A 23,354-nucleotide genomic window follows, 5' to 3' on the forward strand; every position below is an offset into this window, starting at 1 on the left:
CCATTTTAAAGCCATCAGTTCCGTGCTGATGGTGGCTCCCCTGCACTTGCTTCTCTCTCTTCGCCCTTTGCAAAAAGCTTACACGTTCCATGCCTGCCAGCATCACACACACTCCTCAGTCCTGGCTGAGGACATTACAAAGCTGCTCAAACTGCTGCTGTTAAAGGCTAAGGCCAGCCCAAGGAAAAGGGTGCCTTCTTTGCCAGGAGGGATCATAGAAATCCAGTGTACAAAGCCCCTAATTTAGCCTGTGCTCACATATCTGCAGGCACTGCACCAGGCCTGTGTAAGGTTTCCATATGAACAACAGGCACGGTGCAGATCAGTCTCAAAGTGTTGTGTAATATTCAGTTCTTTCAGAAGAATGAAGATAAGCAGTCCAAATAGTCTCACCAGGCATTTGGTGAGCTGTTCTGTACCCCCTTAAGGTTAATGATTTTCTGGGACTCAAAAGAAAAAATATTATTTCTTCTTCTCTTTTTTATTTTTTTCCCCCCTGCATAAGCAACTGCCCAGCAAATTGATAAGAGCCCTTTTTAATTAGCTAGTGAAGTTGTATGGGTAATGTTCCATATAAAAGGTCTATAAAACACAGCAGAATTAATAAAATGACTGCTTCTCATTTAATTCAGGTCCTCCAAAGGGATCCATATGTCTTGCTTTGGTCTGTTTGTAGTACTTCTCTCCACTACCGAGCCACGAATTGATTAAAATCACATTCCTCACTTAAAACTGGAGCCCAGTTGGTAAGAGATACTGGGTAGTAATTAAGGTCTGTGCACAGACACATGAACCCCCATAAAAAAAACGGTACCAAAAGGAATCATTGTGCATCGCTTGGATTATATGCAAACACAGCTCATGTTGACAGCTACCTCTGGATGACTCCATCAGTACACACTTTATCTCCAGCTGTCCAAGTAATTTTCCCAGGATTTCGCCCCTCTTTTTCACTCCTCTCCACACAGATGGATTAGAGCAACAAACGGTTTACATGCTGCACATCATTAGCTATCCTCCCTCACTACCCAGCAGATAACAACTGGGCTCTATCATCAGGACATTCATAACACCTTGACACTTTTACAACTATGCTGTTCTCTGCCAGAGCAATCTTCTCTTTTAAAGCATGAAGCTAATTCACAAAACACCCCTTGGAAAGTACTCTGCAAACGCAACAGGGGTGGGGGAGAGAAGAAAAAGCACAGCCCAGAAAAGGCATCTAGTAAATAACACAGTTAGCAGTGTAGGGGGAAAAAAACCCCACTCAAGAGAAAAGCACACATTCTTTCTCTCCAAGACACCTCTCTCTTTTCCCATTTCTTCCATCCCACAGTGAAGAGCACCAGGAAACAGCCACCCATCAATCTGCTGTATTTCAGTGCTTCAATCACTGTGTCACTCAGGCATCTCCCAAGCCTGGCACCAGCCCGTGCAGGTCCCTGTGGTTCTGGCGATGGCTCAGCTGCTTCCCTGGGCATGGGTTTCACCCTGGACTCTCTTTCCAAGCCATGCATTTACTGGGTATTACCACTGCCTATTCCAGCTTTCCTAAACTGCCTCCAGTCTCAGGGAATCTCGACTCTAATATTTGTTAATAAAACAACATTTTCCCTCTGTAGGCTGGGACCCTGCTTCAGAGCCCACTCGTGCTCAAGACATGGGCTTGTATTTAGAATAAAATACAAACCCACATCAGCTACTGTGTGGAAGGAAATACAATTTAGCAGCATTTTCCAAGCTTCTCAGCATGCCCCCTGCCACGCCAACCATACATTTTAATGTATAGTACACGCTTGTTTAAAAAAGAAATACATAAGGAGAAAGAGTAATTACCGTAGCTTAAATTCAGCCCGATAAGAAGGGCTTGCACAGTCTGAGCAGCTGTTCCACTGCCATTCAGATTATGAAAATATAATCCTAGAGAACCTTGTCAAGATAAATGCAGAGCATGAAATGTATAGGCAATTTTTCCCCAGCCACATATAATGATCAATTCCAAAGCCACAAGTGATACCAAAGGACAAAATAAGATCTGTCTAGACTTTCTCACTTACAAGATATTGATCATTCCAATGGTAAACTGGTTAGTATAAGTGTGTTTGGCTTGAAAGGTCATGAGCTTAACACCTGACAAGGAGTTATTCAACCTTGATATAAGTCAAATTATTGGAGGGTTGCTGGAAAGACTCCTCTAATAAAAAGCCATACCTGGTCTGAGAATATCTGAGATTTGTCTCCCAGATGTCAAAAGAAAAAGCAGGAAGGAAAAATAAAAGTCAAGATTTGGCATGGGTTTCTGCTGGTTCACCTCTACCTGATTTGGCAAGCAGAGGTCCCAGCGGTCAGTGGCTGTCTGGGCAGAACTGTGGACAGCAGTGGGAGCTGACACTGATTGAAAAGGCACCTCCATTCCCCTGAAAGCTTCTGGCTCCTCAATCCCAGCAAGGGAGTTTGTTCGCTCACCTGCGTGGACTTGAAGATACGGGGCACCAATATAGGGTCCAAAAAATCACCAATAAATGGGAAACGTTGACTTTGGAAGGAAAGCAGGGGGGAAAAGGGTCGGACAACGCCCTGCAGCGTGTGGGTGGGAAATGCTCCGGCATCTCCTGCCAGCACCTCCCCTTCCCAAAGCCCTGCGGGGCCCGAGGCTGCATCAGGCACAGCCCTAACCCAGCCTCCTCCTTTTTCATGGGGATAACTAGCTAGAGCTTATTAGGACTATTAGGAGCTTGATGTGAATTTGCTGGATCTTTTCCAAGAACTATAAATACCCGATCTATTTTGCTTTATTCAGTTCTTTTTGTTTTGCTGATATGATACTAGTTAAGGTTAATGGGGTTTGCTTTAATATTAGACACAGGATCACTTAACTACCTTTAATGAACACTGGAGTCAATGCATTGTGGAGTAATTCACACAGACATTGCCTCAGGTAAATCAACTGGAAAAATGTAAGCCAGTCAAATAAATAAATCTGACCAGCTGTAAATGTGCCAAATTTTACACCAAAATATATTTGAAAGCCAATGACTTAGGCACATCTAGGATATTAAAATGGAGGGGTTGGAGTCTGTTACTTTTCAATTGCTTTTCCTTTTTTAATGTTCCCTGCACATCCCTCCTGTGCTGAAACCAAACTGAGATTGCAAGAAAAATTATTTTCACAAGTGTTTCTAATAGAAGCAAGGGCTCTACATCTTGGTGGGGTTTTTTTCATTTTGGAAAAAGCCTTTTTTTATACTGGCTATCTCAACACAGGAGAGTGAGAGACAAAGAGCAGAACAGAGAGTGGAAAAAGGAAAATGGAGAGAGAAAAAAATGAAGGAGAGGAAAATAGAAAAACAGAGAATGACAGAGTGAAATAAAAAGTTAGAAAGAAAGAAAGAAACAGGGAGCAAGTAATTTTATCTGCGTTTGAGAAAATTATGTCAGTGAAATTCTAGACAGGGCAATACACTGGTGTCAATAAATAATAACCAGTTATAAAAACCAGAGGAACCCAAACTACTCAGTGAAGCTAGGGATTTGCTTACCTCATACTAGTGCAAAACAAAAACTATGCTAACATTAAAAGTGCTCTTACCTTGTAACACTAAAATAGAGAGTGCGGTACAGAGGAAAAGCACACAGATATTCTTTGAAGGAAGGCAGGCAATATCCCTAAGTACTGAATTCTCATAGAAGAGAACAATATTTCAGCAGTAAGGAATGACAGGGGGTTCATTATAGGTTATTAATGTTTGCCTAAATGGAGCAGAAGGCCCAGGCCTTCAGGGGAGTGCAGAGCTCCCAGCATCACTTAATTAGTGCCTCTTCTGAGCCCAGCAATGCCAAGCTCCAGTGCAAAGCTCTGCAGTCCTACACTGCCTGTGTCATACCAGAGTAATTCTGCCTGCCTGTGAAAGGGAAAAATAATGTGTGTGTGAGGGCTGTTGCACAGGTGACAGGAGTTAATCACTTTTTCTCCCCAGTTAGACTCCAGACAATACAAGGAATTTGGCTGTAACCATTGCCTCAGCTTGCAAAGCCTTCAACCCAGGCCATGAATTTTCAGACACTGCGCTACACCAGCATCTGGTCTGTGTAGCACAGACTGGAGAAAACTTCTAGGAGACAAGAAGGACCTTTTTTTACTCTGCAAAAGGCTGAAAAGAGGCGTTGTTCTTTCTGGAATAGCCCCTTTTATTTCTTTATTCCACCAAATGTTTCAAAGCAGGATGTGCTGCCCCTGGGGAAGGGGCTGCAGAGAGTCGAGGAGGATGAGTGGCCAGGATTTGGGATTTGTTGTCTCCTGAAGCTGTCACTACAGAGGTGGCACAGCAGGGATAAAAAAAGGCCATATATTCTTTACTGCTGCTTTAGGAAAGACTGTGGCATCAGGTAAGGAGCAGCTGAGGCTGCACTTGGGTAGAAGCCTTGGCTTTAACTCTATTCAACAACTAATCCAATGTACTATGATTGCAGAAAAGAAAAAGTCATGGAAGGCAGATTGTTAACAATAAAGCAGAAATAAAAAGGGGATCAAATAAACTTCTATTAACAATGTGTCCTTCTATTTATTTGTTTATATTCTGTCTACAGAAAATGTGATGCTGGACTGAGGATGGCTTAGAACAACCTTCTGGCATGAAGACAGCTACAAAGCACAAAATACAAAAAATGAACTCAGAAAGAAACAAGAAAAAAAACAGCGTTTTCTTGGCATCAACAAGAAGCTCTTTATTTTTCCTCAAGTTTTCTTTTCTAAAAAAAATGGAACTAAGACATTTGCAGAAATGAGACAAACTTTCTCTTCAGGTGACAATATTCAAGCAAGCATGTTGTTTTATTGAATTTAAATGGAAAGAAAAGACAGATTTGGAATGGGATACAGTATCAGGAGAACTGAGAAACTGTGAACTTCCAAGGAAATAAAACTCCTTAAAACTGTGAACCGAGAAATTGATGGAAATACCATTTAAACCCCTGATTACACTCTGTGTGTTCTTAAGGAGACATCATCATCTTTGCAAACTCGACAGTACTTAGGGAATGGTTTACAACATATCTTTTATTGTAATCTTTTAAGAAAAAAAAAAACAAAACAGAAATATTTAATTAGCTGTGACTTTACCATTACTGTTCAGATGTCTTCCTGCACCTTCTTTTTCTAGACAGCGCAGATGTACTCGCAGCCAACAGTCAAGGGCTGAAAAGATTTCTTTCCTCAATAATCTTTTGATTTGCCACACCCAATAAAACCCTTGTAGGGAAAAAGAATCAACACAACCACCATCTCCCAGTCAATACCTTAAGCCTAACAGACAGTAATTATCAAAATAAGGAGGAAATCCCATATTGGGCTACGTACCTATCCATTAATCAAAACAACAGAAATTATCTGCAGAATTGCTTTTCTAAAATAAGACAGAAGATGCCTCTTTGGGTTACACTTTGAACAGGCTATAATCAAAAGAAAGAGAACCGAGACTAACTAAGCCCCAGGAAGCCGCATTGTCCCTTTAACCCACAGTATTCCCCACCTCCCATTAGTACTTAACATTTTTCACTATGTTGTGACTGCTATTATTTCATTTAACACCGGTTAATCTGTATCTGAGGTACACGGAAACCCTCTAGATGATAAGATTGGACAGGTTCCAGTGTTGGCAGTTTCCGAGCGTGCACACACTCGCGTGTTTTGATCCTTCCAGGAGCTCCCTGCTATTTGGCCCGGCTGCCAGCTCGTTCTTGGATCAGCCTCTCGCTCAGCTCCCAGAGGGCAGCGGCTGTGGCATCGCCCTGTGCCTGCTGCGAGGGCAGGCAGCGGCAGCAGTTGTTGAAGTACATCCCGCCCAGCCCCTCCAGCTCCGCCGCCGTGGCGCAGTACACCGTCGTGGCAGCTCCTTGTTGCTGCAATAAAAATTAAAAAAAAAAATAAATTAATTGAGAGAGAGAAAATAAGCAGAACTATATAAATGCGTAGATGTTTTGTAGTTTATTGTTATCGTTGTCATTTCAAGCACAGCCCTTTGGAGCTGTGTCTCGTGCAAGCAGCGTGGCTGGCAGGGTCACCTGCCCGGTGACGAGGCTGAAGCCCTGCTGAAGGCACTGCCTCTTGGACACTTATCTACAACCACTTCAACGAGGGCTTCTTTCTTTTCCTTCCCTCTAAGAGCAGAAGAAAAAGAGAATCCTGACAGCCCCAAGCTCAGGTGTTTTACCCTTTTTGGTAGGGGCTGCCCAGGTGGTGTTTGACACCAGAACGGTTGAGCCAGGTTTAAAAGCAGCACCTCAAAACTTCCCTTTGCATCACAGAAATCATTGACCATATGCCTGGGCAGCCTGACCCGCAACACAGACTGATAGATGGATTTGGTTTGTTTGGGTTTTTTAAACCTCTTGTGCAAAATTAACCTGGGCACTCCAATTAAGACCTATCATGTAAAGTGCAGTTGGGATTGGTGCCAAACCTGCCCGTGGATCTTGGATCAACAGTCCAAGGCAGTTGTCACTGCTGCTGTGTGAGAGCATTTGACTGCTGCAGGCACAGACAGGGCTGGTTCTGCAGAGGCACGAGGCTTTCCAGTGCAGTTTTGTTCTGCAACAACCATTTCTCATGCCTTATAATGCTTTAAGAAATGGAGCGGATAGATTAGAGGCTTTTGTGGATCAGAAGGGATATTTTAATTTTTCTTACTTTCTCTTTTTTTTTTTCCTTTTTTTAATTTTTTTTAATTTAAATACTAAGTGAACTTATGTTCAAACAGGAAGAATGGGTTCCTAAGATCTGTTCCAACAGAAACCTGCAGATGGAGGCCACAGGGTTGGGGCAAGCACCCTGGCATGGGTGATGGGCTATTCCCTGGCACAGACTAAAAGCACAGTGCCAGAACAGCTGGGGAGAGGGCAAGAAGCTATTTTGCTTTGTAAACTATAATTAAAAATAATAGGTGAGAGCGCATTAGCAAAACACAACACTAATTTAAAACCGATAGAGTTTATCTGGCATCTTATGATTATTTATGTACATCTTAGTCCTTTCTGTGGTAACAAATTATGAGCTGATAGGAATCAGAATAAAGAGGCTGCCAAGTGCAATTGAAAAAGTAAATGAAGAGAAATTAGTTGTTGCCACATTAAGATAATTTAATGGGATAAGAGAATAGGCTTCAATCTCTTGTGATTTTCCTCCACTCCTTTGTTTTTTGGCCTTTCATTGTCACAGCCAAAGAAACTCAGGGTGCTGCTAGGGGGGTCAACCTGCAGAAGACCTCTACTTTGCATTCTCATCCTTCAAGGACAGGAAGCAGTTTAAAAAGCCCCAGGTCTCTTTATTTGAGGCATGTCAACTTTGTAGCAACAAAGAAGTGCATATTTGTTTGCAAGACATGCATTTTCCTCAGCAGATGGGATTAAACTGATAATGATGACTCCACAACTTAGAAATGATCTCCCATCACAAGGTAAACCAAAACTGTCTGTATTAAGTATTTTGAAAGTCATATATTTATCAACAGACCAAAATATTTTTAAAGTTAATATAATACATAGTAATCCTCTTATTAAACCAGTATCTTTTTTTAAAAAAAAGAGAAAATATCTTAAAGGTGGTAGCAGAAATGGAAGAGAGTTCTACTAAAAATAATATTAATAGAGAACAATAAAATTTCTATGCTCATTTCAACTATCCTATAAAGCTCCACAGTACATGTATGATCACTGTATTCAGCTGTTTAGAATGTCTCAAAGTCCCTAAAGAGTATTATTAGTTTTTTGCAAGCAATTCAACTGGACTTTCATTAGAAAGGTAAAATTAAACTGAATTGCTCAAGGCAGAATGGGAGCCCTCAAGCTATTGCTGAAAAGCATCCGTCCAGCCAAGCTAAACTCAGGCTATCTCTAATAGAATTCAGCTAATTCATAAAATGGAAGTTTATCAGAGCCAGTTTAAAATCCAACCCAAACAACAATTTATCTTTTCAAACTAATCACATTTGATGATGTTTAAACAAAATCCTCGTCAGGCAGAAAAACACCCCAGAGCACAAGAGCAGTGCTTTATACCTTGAGCATTGACACAAGCTAGACTCCAGAAGAAGAGAATAGCTTTCCCTGTGTGAGCATAGGATATTTACTTTAAGCGATAAAAGATTATGTGGCTGGAAGCCCAAAGCACTTTATCTTGCGATGCCTCCAGTGTTTTGCTGAGAACTGGATGTAAGCAACGTGCCATTTGCTTTTTGGCTGTGTGTATCCTTACTTCTTTCTAAATGTTTCAATCATGTTGGCTGTTTTGGAAGAAGAAAATTCAATGGTTCTATCATTGAAAGAAAAGTAGCTTTCTTATTACTTAAGAGAAATGCAGTCGTATTTATCCCTTCATTGACAGAGGGTAAAGATTTAGTATCTCACAGTTATGGACAAACATGAACTCATCAAGCCTAGGAGAATGCTTCAGACAGCAAAACTATGTAACAGAAGGTAAATCCCAAATTCTCAAAGCCATTTAAGTACCTAATTTCTTTTGTGAGCTGGTTGCATTCAGACACTTGAAGATCTGCCTAAGTGACTTGTCCAAGGTCTGAGAGGAGTGAGCATCAGAGTCACAGGAATCAAATCCCATTTTGGGTTGGCAGGAGTACCAAGAGGTCTGCAGCCCAACCTCCTGCCCAAAGTGGGATGTGTAAAAGCCTCATATATGCCTTGCTGAATGAGAAGGTCCCCAAGGCATAAATCCCTCCTTTGCATCTACGATCCCACAAACCTCTGTGAAGAGGCAGAGCTGCAGATAAGTGCAAACTGCCTGTTCTGCTAGCCAGAAACTGCTCTGTTTCTCAGCAAATATTGTTTATCCCTTATGAACACAGTCCTTTGAATGACATCTTTATATGCTGGGCCTTATGACAGTCTAGTAACAAGTTTTAATTTTTTGCTCATCAGCTTTCCTGTTCACATATCATCAGCATACAACAGCAGAGGATGTTAGGGAATCTAATTAGTAAACAATTCCATACTGCTGATACAAGATGAAACATTCTTAAACCAATAAAAAGAGCACTTTAATCACTGTTGAATGACTTTCAATGCCAAGCGGTTTGTGCCATGTCAGAACATAATTTGAAGAAGATTAGAGTACTATATAAAAGAATTAATGTTAACAACTTCGTTAAAAAATGTCTTAAACAATGAGCTTGTCAGTTGTCACAGACTCTCCCTGATCCATTGTGATTAAGGCCCCCCCCTCCCAACAATTTCAGCTGATAAACAATGCTAAAAGCGTCGGGCAACCTAAACATTTTTTTCCATAGGTCCATCAGTTGCACAGGGTGCTAATCACCAGAGCTGGGGTCAGCCTTCTTTAACCTGCAACAAAGGCAGCGGGTTGCAATAATGAATACACAGGATAAAGAATTTGTGAGAAGCCCAACTGAATCTTTAATCATGCCTCAGTGCCATTTCCGATCCAGTCAAACATTTGAAAGCTGCTGGGCAAGCACCACGCTATCAATCTTTCCAGTGCACGTAAAATTACCCGGGAATCTTGTTTTGGATTAAGTTGAAGAGTGTCTTAGTAATAAGGGTTCATCATTCTCTTCCGCAAATCATTTGTCAGTTTTGTAATACAATCTTCCTCTGCAGCAGGGTGGGATTTATACAGCAGTTGCTGTTTATTTATAGTTGAGGCTCAAAGATCTAAATTATCCATCCTTCTAAAATCCTTTGTTGAATTGAAAATACTAAGTAGCTACTAGTTCACAGGCATTTATTTCATAACTGCAAGCAGTCAATTTTTAACTGATGGCACTGAATGCAAATTAATATTGAATAACTTAACAGTAAAAGAAAAGGGGTTCTTGAGATACAGAACATGGTAAAACCCTCATTAATATATGTAATGCATCTGTTAGTACTCTGAGATACCATTTATGTTCCTGATAAGAAAACTTATTACACAGTTAATGTTTAGTTTTTAGATTTGTCTACCTTCAAATGCATGTTTATTTTCTAAAATTAGACTTTTGTTCTGAAGCAAGTTTACATTCCAAGCATATAAATAATAGAAACAAAGCCATAACTTATCTGTATATTTATCAACACGAATGAATAGGAGCCACTCTAAACTCTGTTAAGAGCACACAGCACTCAACATTGTCTGCCAGGGAGACGGGATCAGCTATTTGAAAAGGAGGGGTTTATTTTCTTATGAAAAATTAAGGATAAAGGCCAGTTATCTTGGTAGCCTGAGGTTAATTTCAGCAGAGAGCATTTTAAAAGATGGCCAGTGGAAAGAGGTGGAATTCAAAATGACATGAGAGGAGAGTATTTGTGACAAGGGCCAGATTCAAAGCAAGCAGCTCAAGTGAAATGAAAAGGCAAGTCCTTAAAACTCTTCAGGCTGTTCCTGTTATTCATATCAGGACTATTAGACAAACACATCCCTAAAAGTAAAATATCAGACCCACACAAAAGCACTGTGAGCATATCATTTACAGCCAAATAACTCATTACACAGCAGTGTGAGGTAGAATCAGAGAGTCATTAAGGTTGGGGAAAATCACTGAGTCCAACAACTGACCTAACCTAGCAACCAAGGCAGTAAGAACATATTCCAGATATGAAACCAATGGGGAGTCCCATACCTTCTCTGTGCCTCTGATAAGCATCCTGAAGAGTTCATTCTGTTAGAGGGAAAAACTCCTCACCAGCTGGCTTCAGCAGTGGCCATTTTCCTGATTTGATGTAAAATATAAAATCTCCTTGGAATAACAAACAAAACGATACAGACTCTCTTTCCACAACCATATTATCCAAACCAAAACCCAAAGTGACAGCTGTAGTTTTACATTCCTCGAGCCTCACCTCCTCCTGGTGGGAATTAGCACAGGTTTGCTGCCTTCTCAGAGGCTCCACAGATTGGAGCAGTGGCTGAGGATCTGCTCCACTGCTTGTTGAGATCCTGATGCTGATGCTCGGGGTGGGCACAGTGGGGCTTGTGCTGCCTGGGGGCAGCTGGGAGAAAACTGCCCTCAGAATGGATTTGTCTCCTTCTGCTATTGCTACAACCCCCAAGCTGGGGTTGTGGTGCAGAGCTTTCTCAAACCACACTTATTCTTTTTTCCTATCAAGCCCAAGTCCTTGTGAACAACATGGACACAATGACCTCTTCTGAAAAACACTATTACATCTAAAATCCTCATGTCCTCATGCAGGATTCCTCAGTATCTGAGTTTTTAGAAGCAATCTTAAGAGCTGTTTGGTGATATCACCCATGGCTGAGGCCAGCTGTAGCTGAAGGAGCCACTTCCCAATGTCAGGCATCTTTTCCTACTGGGACAGCTCAGAGCTGTGAGGAACAGTCACTTTTCCAACAACGCAGTGAACAAGTTTTAGTCTTGCCTGTGAGATGACAGGAGAACTGTTCAGTTCCTGCTGCAGTCCTCTTACTCAGAGAATCCCAAATACCCATTACCTTATGAATAACACTCAGAATATGTATGTATTAATGTCCTGTAAGAAAACAGGATTCCTTGATTGCTTTTTCAGCAAGGAAATATGAAATTGAGACCTTTGCTATTTTGGGAGAGTGTGAAACTGAAATCATATCTGCAGCTCAAAAAATAAAACTTTGGAGCTGCCAAATATGATCTAAACTCCAAACTGGGCTCAGTTGACTTCAGGTCCTATTTCCACCCAAGCGCCAGCAGGAAAACGTGACCTGAACTGACACTGCATCTACAGTCTTTTCAAAGCTGTCACCGAACCACATCTGAACCAGAGGTTCTCAACCACCTCCCCTTCCCCCATCACCACAATTAAACCAGCAAAGCATCTCTTAGAAGATAATACAACGAATAAACCAAAATCTATAAGGTCTGCTTTTTTTCCCTCTGATGTATTCCTTTTTCAACTAATTCCCAACTACAAAGACTCAAAACTCCATCAGCTTCTCTACTTGCAGAGCATATTTGGTTTCAAGCTGTAACTTTTCTTAGTGTCATTAAGACCCTTACACATTTACAGTATTCTTTACATACATTATAGGAGATAAGAGTGCTATGTTCTTTGAGTAAGGAAACTGCAGTAGCTCACGAAAGAGGATTTGTTTTCAACTCCTGAGGCATTAAGACCTAGTGATTATTTCAACTATTCAGTATATGCAGCTATATTTAACTTACATTCTGGGTTTTAACTTTGCAAAAGGAATCGTGTCCATTGTAATAAATGTATTTTGGTAATGCACAATGTTGTTTGTGTTATGCAACCCCCAGTATGTTCACAATTACAGCAATGATAGCTCTTGAAAACTTCCAACCTCCAACATCTGGTATCAAACAGATTTTCTGCAATCATTCCACAGGAGAAAAAGAAAATACAATACAGGACTTCAAGTCAGGAGAACTGGGCTGTTTTCCTCTTTTCCACTTTTCCTTCCTGAGGGAGCTTGGACAAGTCACTTCAACTCCATGTACCTCACTTTTCCTAGCTATAAAATGGGGAGATTGCTCTTATTTACCCACCTCACAGGGGTGTTGTGAGGAGTCATTCAGATTTATGGAGTGCTTTCACACTTAATTTGGAAAAGCACTGTGTAAGTATAAAGTGTTATATTATAAACCATTGTTAAAATGTGTAGAAGATGTAGAACAAGGTTGGCAAAGTAGCTGACAAAAATGTAATTATCTTTTAAAATCATGCCTATTTTTCTCTATTGTATAAACTTAATTCTTTAACCTGTGAAGCTGTCTGCTACTCCGGGTCCTGTTCCAATGTCCTCCCTCTCTCATCCAGATTTTTTGCCCAGCTCACAGAGAAGTTGGTAAAACTCTTACTAGCCAAAACAACAGTGAGTTATTAAAAAATGGATGCTTTAGAGGGAAACAGTCCCTGAAATCCATGCATTCATCCCTCCCACCCTTTGCATATGCTAGGCAGAGCCATCATGGCATACCAGGGGTGGGATTCAGTTGCCTAACGTGGATCTTGAGACATCTGAGCTGCCTCAAGATATCCCACGTGCTCCACAGCTGTCTTTCAGAAGGGCACATATTTCCCATAGGTCTGGTATTGTATCTGCCAGCCCCTCAGGGATATCTCAGCTGAAACCACACAATGGTTAAGACAACACCAGACTGTGCAACTTAAATGCTTTTGCCACAGCACCTGGAAGGGAGATGGTTCCCACAGGCAGCACCCTATTTCTTTCTTTTCCAGAATCTTATTGAAGTCCACAATCAGCTTCTGAAAAATATTTCAAGGCTGACAGAAAGCCACTTTAAGGTCTAAAAACTATAATGCAGCCTGTGGCTTTACCTTGCTCCACCAGCATTTCAGGGCAGGAGCAGCAGCACTCCTCACAGGCCTCTTTATCCACAGCACATTTCCAGGCACATCAGTGCTGCAATTCCTTCTCCTGCCCACTGAACCCCCGTTCACACCTGACTTACACTTTTAAGACATCATTGCTCCACTGAAATGGCAGCTTTGAACACTGCATGCAAATGTCTCTGATCTTTTCTTCTCACAGGCTGGTAGGCAGCAGTGGAGCGGTGCAGCATTCTTCTGCTCATTTCTAGATATGGGAAAAATCCCTGAGGAAAAGTATCAATTTTCATTTCAGAGAGTAAGAGGGTAAGGGTGAGATCAGGTTGAAGAAATGGCCCTGCGTGCCAGCACTGGCCAGTGGAGTGAGAAGCAAAGAGCAGGTCAGGGACAGTCCCTGGGCAGCCAGCACTGCTGGGGGCTGCTCACACCTGAGCATCCGTGGCAGCTCACCTTCTGAGATGCACATTTGTGCAAACACGATCACAAACACAAATTCTATCACAACTCGTTGGCCACAGTCAAGCTGAAAATCCTGTGGAGGACTGGAAATCCTCCTGAGACACATAACCTGCCAGCAAAAGGTGGATTCTTCTGGGCAAGGGCAATTTAAAGAGTGGAGCAAACAGGTTGTTGACACTAAACATATCCTGCCAAAAAAGAGAGATTAGATACACTGCTGCAACTAAATCATCAGAACTGGTCTGGCTGGTGTTTGGGCATACACAGATGAGAGTTCATTGAAATTATTTGTGTTATTAACTTATGCTGAATTGAAATGTTTTATGATTTTGCTGTACTTTAATTATATATATACTTTATATAAATGTGTGTATACATACAGTACTGTATATGCTGTATATATTTATATAGCTTTTTAATAATATTACTAACCCAAATTTAGACTTTTTCATACACATTATTGAAAGAATATCATCACAATGCTGACATCTGGCTTCTTCCTTCATTGCACAGATAATTTTTTAGACTGAATTTATTTCAGATATGAGTAAAAGAAAAAAAGTCACACCACACAATGCTTTTTAAGGAAGTGACCTTTTGGGACAGATATTTAATGAGCTGTTTGTTTAGGTTTTAAAGATAAAGACTGCTTTTCATCTGTTGATACACACGCACACATATGCACATACACACACAGACACACAGCTCAATAACACAATGCATTGAGAAACCACAGGGTGTTATGATGGGGAAGTATCATGGTAAGAAAGTAACTACCAACTCTGTCTTCCAGAAACTAATTAAGGGAATGTATTTTGCAATAATACAGATCTAGCAAACAGGCCTCTAAAGTCTAGGCTTAGAGCTGTAAGCCAGGCACTCCTGTATTATGTATGTGTGATTTTCATAGCTAGCCTGCTGTAAAGTGTGCCCTGTTAGTGCATCTTTCAGGCTCAAAGACACTGGTCTTGTTAATATTTCATTTAGTACATACTGTAGAGTCTCATTTATATTACTTCTATAATTAATGGTGATAGCTTAGGCACTGCCTTTACAAGGAGAGATCCCTGTATGTTGGTCGATGGGTAATGAGAAACAATAGATATTTCATTCACCAGCAGCTTGTTGCTAGTTAGTAGGAAATTATCGTGTGTACTGTTGCTTTAATTGCCAGGGTAAATAATGCCGCCGCTGTGTTAGTGAACATTTTAAAGCACTTGATGCAAATAGACTAGAAACAAAACACAAAAAAAAAATTACCTTTATTATGCTATACCTTAGCACAGGGAGTTTAAAAGGTACGTCTTAAAACATTTGCGTTCTATCATGCAAATATATCTTAATATGCATGTGCTGACTATTCAACTACTGTATTTTAGGAAATACAATTATGCTGCCTTTCTCTTCTCCTATGTAGACTGTAAATAACTGTAGATCTTTCTCTTGTTTTCCCATGTAAATATATGTAAATATTAACAAGCTATGCATGCTGATATTCTAGGCAATTTCAGGTACTTTTATAATCTGAAGGCATGTACTTGAACTGGTTTGTTAAAAAAAAAAATCAACTCTCTCAAATCCTTTAAAGCTCATTAGAAATTAAAGATTTCTTACAAGATTGGTTCCTTCACTCTCAGCTGTTTTTTTGTTTATTTTCCCTCTGCTTTGCCAGTGCTGTCTCCCAGGACCCACCACCAAGGATGCACATTCCAAGGCTGTTTTCTCCAAAGCGTGGAGTCCCCGCTCAGGATATGATTCACTCCCTGCCCCAGAATGGGCACCATTTAGATTCAGAGACTCTGAGAGGGGATGTCTATCCCCTTCTCTCCTATCTCTCCCTCTGCTTAATGATCACAGCCACAGAACCCTAGAATGGTTTGTTTTGGAAGGGACCTTAAAGCTCTTCTAGTTCCAAAGCCTGCCATGGGCAGGGACACGTACCACTGGGCCAGTTTTGGTGTTTTCCATTCCATTTTCTCACTCCATAATCCGCCAAGGCTGGGTTTAACACCACAAGTGCCAGGGCTGGGTTTGAGGGCAGATGCAGCCACAGCCAAGAGCAGCCCCCATGCCTCTGGTTGTGCTGCAGTCCTGCTGCTCACTCAGACGTGGCTCCTCTGTTTCAACACGCTCTTTATGTTTCTTTTCCAGCATGCTTATGACTTTGACAGACTGTGAAAATAATTTGATAAATGGCTTGATAAATTTCTCCATCTCCTCCCTTCCGTGCTGTAACACTGTTTGTGGAAGCCTTTCAACTGAAGGAGTGTGAACAAAAAAGAAATTACCTAAAGCTTCTAAATCAAGTCACCTCCTGCATACAGATTTGGAGACAAGATTTCAATTTAGCTCTCTTCTTCCTTCTTTTGTTTTGTTCATGCAGTAAATGAAGATTACTCTGAGGAAAAAGGTAAAAAGTAAAAAAAGATGCATTTATCCCGCAGTACAGTAGAGGGGAGAAAAAAATTCCCCTCTCCATTATCTATGAAAACTAAATGCAATGACAACTTTTTAATTGAAAGAAAACAGCTTTCATGTCTGAAGATGTTTTTTTCCAGAGTAGGCATATGAGAATAAACACATTAATTGACAGGATCCTCATGACTTTTTAAGTTCCTCAAACTTAGCTTGGCATCTGGGGAAGATCTCTTTCCAGTCCTTGAAGACTCTTTTAAGATGAATGTTTAAAAAGCTGAGCTGACACGGGCATTACGTTCAAGTGCAAGCTGTACTATTCTTTAGTAGAGGGCGTAGAAATGGTTCATAGAATTATTATCTTTCTACAGACAAAACCCATTACCTTCACACTAGGAGGGAAAAGCTAGTTTTTAACTTATATAAAACGGAATCAATTATCAATATCTTTGCATGGTTTTGCAGCTCTGCTGGAGAGCAGTCACACAGCTAAACACACAGAGCCATTTGGCAGAAGGGCTCCTGCCTATGCTGGCTTCTTGTTACACCTTTCATTTAATAAAATCACATCTGCAGAAGCAAAAATAAGTAGCAATGATTTGTATGCAGGGCTTCCACCCTGAATGTCACAAAGGGAGACGGGAATCACATTTGCAGACCGATCACTGGGCTTCTCTTACTTTCGACTTCTTCCCAGTAAAAAGTGAACAAGCAAATAAAAAGCAGCCAGCGATGCAGACTCAAACACAGTGGTGAACAGCAGTGCAGGGCAGAGCATCCATAAAGCCTGTTGTCTTTGGTGTGGAAAAAAGTGCTCCTTCAGCAACCTCTGCCATATAATCCACACCATCCTGCCTCTGAATAATCCTTTTGCTGGCTTTAACAGTGGCTTTCACAGATGGTCGTGTTTCCAGTGAGAAAAGGAAAGCTGGAAGGTAAGTACAGGCTTTTCATGGCGAAGTCCACACATGCCCATTGCTTTTAAACTGCAACAAATAGAAATCTTACATCTTCCAGAAGACAATGCCTAACCTGGTTCAACTCTGTGTTCTGTGAGCAGAGAGATGGATAAGTGCATTAGCAGCCATCCTTTAAAAGCTGTGTGCCCAGCTATTTCACTAGCACAGGCAAACTCTAGTGCACACAGAGGTGCAGCATCTGCAAGGTATATAAAACATAATACTCTAGAAGCTGGCAGTGCTGTTGGGGAAGGAAATGTTCATTATTAGACTCTCTTATCTGTTTATCCCATTCATGAGATCTGCTTCTACAAAGCACATAATGATAAATGGCACATTTGCAAATTATCTTCTGAGTGCTGATGAGAAATCAGCAACCTGCGAGTTACCGTGACTTTGAGTGAGTACACTCCACTGCGAGCCTCGTTTGCTGAGATGCCTGCCAAATGAGTGCATTAGTATATTAGGAGTCTAATAAATTGACTAACAAGCATTTGATGAAAAATAGCTGTTCCATCCGTTACAGTTATCATCACCGCCAACAAGGCTACTGGGGTTGGGATTTTGAAGGCACCAGCTGCTGATAAAAGAGTTGTTGCCGTGCTGTGCCACGCTCTCAGCAGCATCTCCCTCCCTAACTGTGCATCTTAACAAACTCCCAGCAAGACATAGGACCTTCTTTGCTTAAGGTTTCCTCTGCCTCTTCATGACACTTATGAGGATTTAAACCATTGCAGTCTTACTCAGTCCTGTCTTTTCTCTCCACTGCAGAAAGTAAGATGCTGGCTTTCCCTGTCTGGGAAGGAGATGGAGGAGTCACTTTCTATTATACAGCTCAGCGCTGCTTAAACACCTGAAACTGTTCACACTCACAATCTGAGAACTTGAACTTGTTAATTTTTGCCACAAACATCAGACTAAAGGACCGAGGTGGCTTTGGCTATAGTCACATTCAGCAGAAAGGCACTGCATTATTTAATATCATAAAATCAAAGGAGTTTCAGGAGTGGATCACAGTCCTACTTCTAACTCAGTGTCCTTGTGGAAAAACTCAGAAAATAAATCATACAACACTCCACTTGTGTCATGCACTGCTTTGCTGGACATTTAAGAAACACAGTTCTTTTTATTAATAAAACTGATCAGTTCCCATCACGCAAACATCCTCCCTGCCTGGGAAGGAGCAAGCAACGACCACGTTCAAACCCTCAGGTCCTGCAAAGCAGAAGGAGGGCAATGAAAGCCCAGGGATGGCTGTGCAGATCGCTCTGGCTGCAGCCCTGCACAGCCTGATGCACTGTGGGTGTTTGTCCCTCCTCCCAGCACATGGCTGGGGCAGCAACGCTCTGCTCTGGCAAAGCCTGCTTGAGTAAATTATGTCTTTTCAGGCTAATTAATTCTTGGAAGCCCAATATACCCTTACATTCAAGTTTCAGAAATCTTCTTCGTGCTGCTTAATTTGTTTAAAGTAGAGAGGAACCCAATTCATTACAAACACCCGTTTTTGTCTGCCGACAATCCCAGTGAAAACCTTAAAACTACACACACCTAAGAAAAGCTCAGTCTGTACCTTCCCAAATTGCATTTCTGCCTTTACCTGAGACACTCGCAAGATCCCCAACTCTGTCAACAGCCGCTCTCCAGTTTTGTTTAGCTTATCATCAACAGACTCTGCTTTTGTGAGTGGACAAGTCATTTGAGTGTGCACCACAGTTATAATGGCCTGACTGACAGCTCAGCCAGATAAACACGAGAGAATAACAGACGTAGGAACAATCTGGGTATTCATTTTGTCCGTTCAACCGGGTTGAAAGGATTTGCCAGCCAAGGGCACAACACTTCAGGCTAATTTGCTCAGCCAAAGCACTGCCGGAGTGTAAGGCTGCAAGCAGATGACTGATGTTGGGGAGATCGGCGTCCCCAGATGAGGTACTTATTATTCACCTCTGCCTCACGGGAAATGAAAGTACTATTTATTCAGAGCATTCATTTGAAAGAGGAAAACATATAGAAATGAACTTCGTTACAAAACTTGAACCCTACTCACTGCTTCCCCACTTCTGCATTAATTCCAGTTTCTTGTCCTCGTCCATGTCATCCTGCACACTGCAGCGTTTCTGTTTTCTTGCTTCTCACATACATTCCTTAGCCTTGTCTCCTGCTTTGCAGTCTCACCCCTACAGCTGACACCGGGTTGGGTACGTTTTCTGTTTATCCTCCATTCTTAAGCTGTACTCAGCTCTGCAAACCTCAGAGACCCAGCTCTATTCTCAGGGTCTGGTGTAGCAGAGGGTGCCCACGATATCCTGGCTGTGTCTCACATGCCAAATGCACTCTGCAATCTTTTGGCCAATATCAGCCCCATACTCCAACAAGAGCCACGTGCTGACAACATCAGTCACCACTCTGTTGTGGAGCCAAGGGACCCAGGGCCCGTGCAATGACAATGCTGTCCTGGTTAAGGAAAGTTGTCTCTTGCACATTTTAAGCACCCTGTGTTTAGAGTGACAGAGCTACAAGTTCACATGCTAATCATGTAAAAGTAAATGATGGGTAGAACAGCCAAGCTTGTACTAAGAAAAGGTAAACACTGCTCTGACATATTCCCTCAAGCAAGCAAGCAAAATAATAACAGTTTGCCATGGAGGTTTGCAAGTTTGCTCCCATTAATTAAGTTCCATTTTCCGGCATCTTGACTTTTAAGATGCTTTCTCCAGAACTGATTTCAACAACTCTCTCCCACTGAAAAGCAAAGGCAAACCCTGCTTTTGGTGACAGCAGCAGGACTCTACTGGCTTCCTCCAGCTGTGGAGCCAGGGCACGAGGTGCAGCGGGATGGAGGTAAATCCCTGAGCATTTTTGGAGGCAGTGTCCCAGCAGAGCACCCGCAGCCCGAGCACAGCAGGCTGGGAACAAGGGCCCTTGCAGAGGTGATGCACTAACAGCCTCAGACACATCACGGGAGGAATGTAAAGTGCACCTGACATTTCTTTTGATCTACTCCTAAGAAGCATTAAAAGGCACATTAATGTGCTGCTTTAGTGCGTGTTCAGTGTGATAGTTGGAGACATAACTGAGCCTTTCACAAAAGTCTAATTGGGGAGAAGAATAAACTTATTGTTTCCTCCTCTGGACATGCACCCTAGAACATAGGCAGAGTTGACATTTGCATGAAGTATGTTGCTGTTTTGCATTTTAAATCCCAGCATGCTAAATGTAGGTTGAATGATCACTTTGACTATTATTAGGAAATCAGTACATGTCCAACAGCAGTTCTACAGATGTAGGAACTGATATTGCCCAGCAGCAGCTTATCTTTCTCCAGTGCCAAAATTCAAAATTGCATGTGTATATTTACATACTTATACTATAAATTGCTTGTTTAAAATGTCAAATGAACACCAATAAAGTATCTGAGCACCTACAGTCACTTTTCATCCAATTGTTTGATACTGCTCATGGAGATCCTCACACACACATCATATTCACATCTAGTAGCAGAATTTTGTGCATTGAGCTATTGATACCTCTTGACCTTGTCAGACTACGAAGCACCTTTGTATCTCTGTGCTTTCAGTTGCTATGTTGAAGTCCTTTTGCTCTTTTAGGACAATCACACAATGAGTAAACTCCAACAAACCAAGTAGCAAAGAAAAAAAGAAATGTAAAAAGATAACATTCATGCCCAGGTTAATCAATAGGAGAACAAAGAGAGAGAAGAAAGTCAGGTCTAAGTTCCACAAAAGAGGTGAGGTCAGGAACGACCTCACTGGTTCATCCTAAATTTTGCTGAAGGCTGCATATTCCTTGTTCCTATTTCTATCAGCTTAGCTGTGTGTATGCACATCTGGTCAGACCTATGTTCTGCTGAACTCTATTTTGCTCTCTGTGCAATGCTCTTTCTTACATCTGCTATGCTGATAATTTATGTGTCCCTGATTAGCTCCCTCAGTGCTTTATCTCTGGGAGGATTAGAGGCTCTAAGGTGTCCTCTTCATTTGTCTGTAGCACCTCCTTCCAGCCTCAGCCAGGCTTCTTGGACAGCCCTCTCTGCTGCAGCACTAACGATGCCAAAGCTGCTATACTAAGCCATGCACCTCTTAAACTCCCCTGGCAAAAGACAGTCTAATTTGGGAGAACCATTAGCTCCCTTTTGTTGTAGCTCTCACTCAATCTAGCCACAAAAACTGCAGTGCAAGGAGGAGGAGGCTGAGGAATGGGAGCTCAGAGAGCCCTGCTGCTCTGTGTTCTGGCACTGACAGAAAAGCAGGAACCTGCAATGCCAAGGCTCCCCAAGAACACAGCATGTCCTGATCGAGTTATGCAGATAGTTAAAACAACTCCAAACTGCTCTGGGTACAAAACAGATGGATGCAGAGGTCTTCTGGATCATGTACCAAGCAATTCTGATTTCTGTGTGATATTTATAAACCAGTCAGTTTTAGCTGGCACCAGCTCAGGATTAAAGGAGCTCTGGCTCCAAGACCACACGTGACACTCAATGCTTCAAAAAAATTTGGGGCTCTTCCCATCCCAGCTTTTTTATGTCCTCATTTTTCTTGACAACAGCATGGCGCTCTCATAAACAAGGAAACATCCTGCTCACCACAAAGGTTAAAGACAGGTTTTTTTGAGGTACTCCTCTGGTTGATGTTCAAGGTCAACTCATGAGCCCATCTTGAAAACTGCAGAATCCAACTTCAATAAATTGTTTGTCCTGCATGAAAAAATTTTGACATGCAAACCACACTTTAAAAAAAATCCAGCATTTCTGCTGAAGACCATGTGGATTTCAGAGGCCTTCCTTTTAAATGATCTCATTAAATAGACCTTTAAGAAGCAACCAAGACTGGAAATTTAGTTCTCTCAATATTTTGATCTGTATCCCTTTCTAAAAATGCAGCCAAAGCTTTGCTGATGGAAGACCTAAGATGCTCCAACCAGAAGCCAGGGCAGAGGAGGGGGCTGAGCACATCAGTGGTGGGAGGAAAGGGGGACAATTCCCTGAGCCTGGGGAGACCCTGGGATGGGAAGCTGGAGGTGCAGGGACCTCCACAGTGTGAGTGTGCTGTCACTCAAAGAGAGAAATGCTTTCTTTGGATGGGATACACACCTCTCCTTCTTTCTCCAGCAGGAGGAAGGGAAATGTGCCTGGCTTTCCAGGAAACACAAAGAAGATCCCTTCACATTGCTGCCAGTCAGTATTTTCCATTTGCTACATACAAATAAAAATGATGCTGTCTAACGAGATCTGTATCCCCTGTTTTGCCACAATGCCATATCCTGCTAGGAGGATCCTCTTTTGAAAATAAATTTCTATTAAAGTGCAATGTGCTCTTAAGTGGCACAATCTTTTTCAGTTGGCAACATGTGCAATGGATGTTCTGCCCAGCTGCTGCATTGGAACTGTGCTATCCAACTCTCCTTACATACTTTTGAGCACTTTTTTCAGCATGGTTAGATTACAGAAGGGAAAGTCACTCAGTGGCATAAATGATAAATACTTAAAGGATATTTAGTGCTTACTTTCTGACAAGCCCAAAAGTGAATTTGCTGCAAAACAATGAACTTAAGTGACCCCTGCTGACTTCTCAAGGAATGGCATTCCATAGGGAGTCCCATCTGTGAAACAAACAGTTCAGGTACAAAATCAGACCCTTTGTCTCAGCTCCTTGGACTTTTCCTTGGAAAAAAATTCTTCCTCAGGAAGTTACTGTCGATCTGAAATCGTGCTGGGGTCTACAGTTTTGGCTGGTCCATCTAATCATTGAAAAAAAAGATAAAAGGTCAGATTTGAACCCTTGCAGCAGCCAGACACACTTAATTTGTTTTTCAAGAGCATTATCAGTTAAGCATAGCTGGAATCTGAACATCTTATATCTGCCCACATATCTGGCTGGTGCCTTCTGGCCTTCTGCGTGATGCAAGGGGCTAATAAAACGTGGCAGCACTTGATGTCAGATAGTTTGTCTCTGCCTTGTTTAATCACTCTGAATGGAGTGATGCTCAAGCCCAACTTGCATTCACTATCAGTCTGCGAGAGGCTGCTGAGAGCTACTTCTCAGCAATCAGCTTGAACCCTTGGCAAGACATCTGTCAAGTACACTTTAGCATCCCCACAACCTCGAAGTAAGAGAAGTGGCCTTCTCAATTTGGATGCAATATTAAAGGCAGTTGACAGAAATCTTACATCCCGCTGCCTTTTCTCTC

At 41.8% G+C, this 23,354-nt stretch overlaps 1 protein-coding gene across 1 annotated transcript in view; it reads right to left on the reverse strand.

Annotated features, from left to right (window-relative positions):
• Positions 1 to 4,704: 4,704 nt before the first annotated feature.
• The window catches only part of WWOX (WW domain containing oxidoreductase), a 471,393-nt gene continuing 452,743 nt past the window's right edge, over positions 4,705 to 23,354 (reverse strand). The window contains exon 9 of the mRNA XM_041458694.1: positions 4,705 to 5,898. Coding sequence (XP_041314628.1) covers positions 5,710 to 5,898 — 189 coding nt within the window. The 3' untranslated portion in view covers positions 4,705 to 5,709. The remainder of the gene's footprint in view (positions 5,899 to 23,354) is intronic.

Source organism: Pyrgilauda ruficollis, unplaced genomic scaffold, assembly GCF_017590135.1.
Source record: "Pyrgilauda ruficollis isolate IOZ18807 unplaced genomic scaffold, ASM1759013v1 scaffold13, whole genome shotgun sequence".
NCBI lineage: Eukaryota > Metazoa > Chordata > Aves > Passeriformes > Passeridae > Pyrgilauda > Pyrgilauda ruficollis.